General features: G+C 58.8%; 1 protein-coding gene across 1 annotated transcript; it reads left to right on the top strand.

Moving 5' to 3' along the window:
- Positions 1-3037: 3037 nt before the first annotated feature.
- LOC108759967 (uncharacterized) lies at positions 3038-4222 on the top strand. The gene has a single exon (XM_018505715.1). It carries the CDS (start codon positions 3038-3040, stop codon positions 4220-4222), a length of 1185 nt encoding a protein of 394 aa, XP_018361217.1.
- Positions 4223-4580: the final 358 nt, after the last annotated feature.

The following is a 4580-nucleotide window of genomic DNA, read 5'->3' as shown; positions in this document are numbered from 1 at the left end:
CCTGGGGCCTTTCGCTTTATGTTCCCTGCACCGGAGGAGAGGACGCGCAGCGCGTTGTTGTGTAGGTGACGAACCGGGGGGAATTGTCGGCGAGCCTCCCGGCCGTATTACTCGCCGACAACCGAACAATTTATGATATGGAAAACGAAAAGGAAGAATCACGACGGGGCTTCGGAACCCCGTCACGGTTTCCCGGGGGTACAGTCCCTGCCCCCGGGCGATCTACCCCCGTGGCTTCGGGCCTGGGGGAATCCAGCGAAGGACTAGCCGTGGGGTTGCCGACGGGCTCCACGGCTGAACATGCTACCGTCCGGGAGGACATAGGAGAAGGAGGAGGAACATTGGATGAGGACAGTGTGCCGTCTACCTCTGCGGAAGCAGGGGCGAAAATGGAGACTACCCCGAAGAAACAGAGGAAAGAATTGCGACTACAACTACATAGGACAAATGTAGTGGCAATTACGGCGAATACCTCTCCGGTAGGATTGGCTGGGAATGTGCCGACCTCGGCGAGAGGAGCGGCACCACTACCACGAAGGGGTAGATCAAGAACGGTAGGATATCCCAAGGAAACGAGGATAAGAGTCGTCGAAGGAGAAATTGTAAATTCTCCTATAGCAGAGAGCGCCTCCGTGGGTACACCGGTCTTCGGCGGTTCCGGAAGAGGAATCGATGTGGGTGAAGCGGCGTCCAGCCCCACCAGCGTAATTGAGGTGGATTCCGAACAGGAGGAGAGCACTGGAGGAGAACAGACGCCCTCTATTTCCGTAGAAGACACGGAGGAGGGTTTGTCCTCCTCGTTTGAATGCGTCCCTAGGAAGGGAAAGAAGAGGGGGCGGAAGCCTAAGGGCATGAACTGCCCTGGGTCGCATGCCCTGTCCAGGCTCGGCTCGAAACAGATGGATTTCGAGGATGACGAGCTGGACAGGGTCGACTTTTTCAAGTTGGCCAAGAGAGGTGGTCACGGGATGAAAAGGCGGAAGGGCCTCGTGGAGTGCGAGCTGGACGACAGGCTCTCGTCCCATCAAAAAGACGCTATAGAGGAGGTCACGGCGCTGTTTCCCCAGATGTCTCCAAAGTCAATTATGGCGGAGACGCTGAGGGTTTTGGAGACCGCGGGGGAAGCAGAGCGAAGAACCCAAAGCATGAAGGGTGATTTGCGGCGACAAATTAAGGTTGGCGTAAACGTCGCTAAGATCGCCGTACAGAAGTTAGTGGCGGAAATCGTCAAAGGCACGGGACCTAGTGACGAAATTAGGGCCAATAACTTGGCCCTAGAAAAGGAAGTAATTAAACTCAGACAGGAGGTTGACACTCTCCGACGGGAGAGGACTACAATGCGGGAGCAAATAAACGCGCTACAGAACACGGTCCAGGAGATGAGGGACAGGGGCCGTGACAGGAGATCTGTCCTTTCTCCTGGGGAGGAGACTCGGGACGAGGGCTCCCCAATAAGGACCAGAGGGCGGGACAGGAGGGAGCGTTCTACGAGGAGTAGGGACGTCGACTCTGACAAGGTAATGGAGAACCTCCCCCCGGCCTACCGACCATCGATCGGTGGGGTCCGGAGAAGGTTAGAGGATAGGTCGCCTAACTCGCCTAATAAAGGTTAACGAGGAGGGGCAAATAGCTCTTGGACCTAGAGAGACAGGAGGAACTAGCCTTAAGAAACGTGGAGACACGTATGCTGAGAAGGTTAGAAGCGGAGTGAAGGAAGACATCGGCGGAGGCGACGGACCAGGAGACAGCAGGGACCGGGAGATCCCGTCCCCCTCAGTGGAATACCCGGTCGAAGGCGAGGCCTGGACCGAGGCCAAATCAAAGAAAGCGCGCAAGAGGATGCGAAAGAAAGAGAAGGCAGGAATGACCTCCGATGCGAACGTGAACACCGAGACGCGAGATAAGAGAGACCTAGGACGAACCACGGTACCCCCACCTTCCGGAGGGGATATTGGTGCCGGAGTGCGCCGGACCGGCGCTAATAATAGTGTAGGTGGAGTGAGTGCGCGAGGCGGGACGCCGAAAGGCCTTGCGCCCGTTAACGCCCCGACCCGCCCTCGCGTGAGGGAGTCGGGAAACACGGGACGACGAGTGCCTGCGGTTAGGGATAATGTTTTCCGGGCACCTCGAACGGCGGCGGTTCTCGTTCGGTGCGAGAACAAGGACAAGGACAGGCCGGGCAGCGCTTCATATGCCGAGGTCATGAAGCTTGCGAGAAGCAAGATTTCGCTTGAGGACCTCGGCATATCGAACACGCGTATTAGGAGGGCGCAGGCAGGCGGCCTCCTAATAGAGATACCGGGGGGCGAAGAGGCCGGAGCTAAAGCGGAGGCCCTAGTGGGCAGACTGAAGGATGTCCTCTCGGAAAGCCAGTTTAAAGAGGAAGTGCACGTTGTTAGGCCCATGCGGAGGGCGGAGATCAGGCTGGTGGACATCGACCAATCGGTCTCCGCTGAAGAGGTGGCCGAGGCGGTGGCCAAAAACGGACAGGCCCAAATGGCAGAAGTTAGAGTTGGACCCCTCAGGCCCGGGAGAGGCGGTTTAAGTGCGGTGTGGGTGCAGTGCCCTTTGGCATGCGCCAATAAACTATTAAGTGCTGGCCGCATGAGAGTGGGCTGGACGATGGCTGGGGTGGTGCCCCTGGCAAAGCGGAGGCTGCAATGCTTCCGATGCTTTGCTGTGGGGCACACCCGGACGAATTGCGCGAGCCAGGTGGACCGCACCACCTGGTACTTTCAGTGCGGAAGTGGGGACGGTCATAGAGCCGCGGGCTGCCGGAAGCCCCCAAAGTGCCCGGTATGCGCGGGAAGGGGGTTGCCCTCTGGACATCGGGCTGGAGCGCCCGAATGCGTCCCATATAATGGACCGGGGCTGAAAGTGCGCGAGGACACAAGTTCAACACCTGCGGAAGTGGTAGCAGATGGAGCTGATCGGGGAGCTCCGACCCCTGGAGAGGGGACTCGCGAGGAGGCCATGGAGACCTGCGATGGCTAGACTGGCGCAAATTAACGTCAATCGGTCTAGACCATCGCAGGAGATGGTGGCCAGAGTAAGTGGCGAGCTGGGACTCGGATTAGTCGCCATATCGGAGCCTAATAGGATTCCGGACGACGGGCGTTGGGTGTCCTCGCTGGACAGCCCACCTTCTGCCGCCATCACCTGGCAGTGGGCCCAGACGAGGATACCCTGTTCACTCCTCTGGAGAGGGAGGAGGTTCGTGGCCGTGGACTGGGGGAACACTGTAGTGGTGTCCTGCTACTTCCCCCCCAGTCTGAGCGATGAGGACTTCTTAACGGACATGAGCGAACTTGAGGGAAGGCTAGCGCAAGTGGTGGGTCGCCCGGTCATCGTAGCTGGTGACTTTAACGCTCGTGCTTATGCCTGGGACAGGGGGGGTCGCAACAGGAGGGGTGATCTCCTCCTGGAGTGGCTGGCTTCTGTGGACCTGCAGGTGATGAACGAGGGAGAGGAGCCTACGTGTTTGCACCCGCGTGGTTCTTCTAGGGTTGACCTGACGTTGGCCTCTCGCTCGGCGGCCAGGTCGACCACAGGATGGAGGGTCGCTGGAGAGATAGAGTCACTTTCCGACCACTTGTACGTGACGATGGAGGTTGGTGCTCGGATCATTGGCCCGGAGGTCGGGAAAACCGCATTGAGGACCTTCCCCAGATGGGTGACGAGCAAGGTGGATGCCGACCTGATGGAGGCGGCGGCGGTTTTTTCGGCCTGGTGTGGAATCCCGGAAGACGCCGCTGGAGGAGCCGATCGACTGGATGGGATACTGCACGAGATATCCGATGCAGCGATGCCGAGGAGGGGGCTCCCACGAAAGCCCCACGCGTATTGGTGGTGTGAGGAAATTGCAGAGCTGCGCCGTGCCTGCAATCGTTGTAGGAGGAAGGTGACGCGTGCGCGAGCGTGTGCGAGCGTGACGCCGGAGGGAATGCGGGCCCTCTGGCGAGATCTTAGGGACAGGCGCAGGGAGCTGAGGTCGTCGATCGCTCGATCCAAGGCGAAGCTTTGGAAAGAGCTGGTCGACGATCTTGAGCGGGATCCCTGGGGCACGCCTTATAGGATAGTCCTGCGGAAGTTACATTTGGGAGGCGCATCCGTGCTGGAGGTGCTTCCCCCTGAGACAGCGGAAAAGATAGTGGCGACACTCTTCCCCGCGGATTTGACCCCGCCGGAAGGGGAAGTAGTCGCTGAGTGGACTGACGACTAGAACGTGACGCCAGTGGAAATACTCGAGGCTTGCACAAGGGTCAAAACTGGAAAGGCTCCGGGGCCTGACGGCATAACAGGAGGAGTAATCAAAAGCACGGTGAGGCACCTGGCCCCTTTGTGGGCCAGATGCTTCACCGAATGTCTCAGGGGGGGGGGGCACTTCCCGCACAAATGGAAAGAGGCCAGGTTAGTGCTTCTGAAGAAGCCTGGGAAACCAGAGGGGACCCCGTCCTCGTATAGGCCAATCTGCCTATTGAACGAGGCGGGAAAGCTTCTGGAGAGGGTCGTGGTTGGCAGATTGCACGCGTACATGGAAAGGGAGGAAGTCATAGCCGATGGACAGTATGGGTTCAGAA

This window comes from Trachymyrmex cornetzi, unplaced genomic scaffold (genome assembly GCF_001594075.2).
Source record: "Trachymyrmex cornetzi isolate Tcor2-1 unplaced genomic scaffold, Tcor1.1 scaffold210, whole genome shotgun sequence".
NCBI lineage: Eukaryota > Metazoa > Arthropoda > Insecta > Hymenoptera > Formicidae > Trachymyrmex > Trachymyrmex cornetzi.
This window is presented reverse-complemented; position numbering and strand designations above follow the sequence as displayed.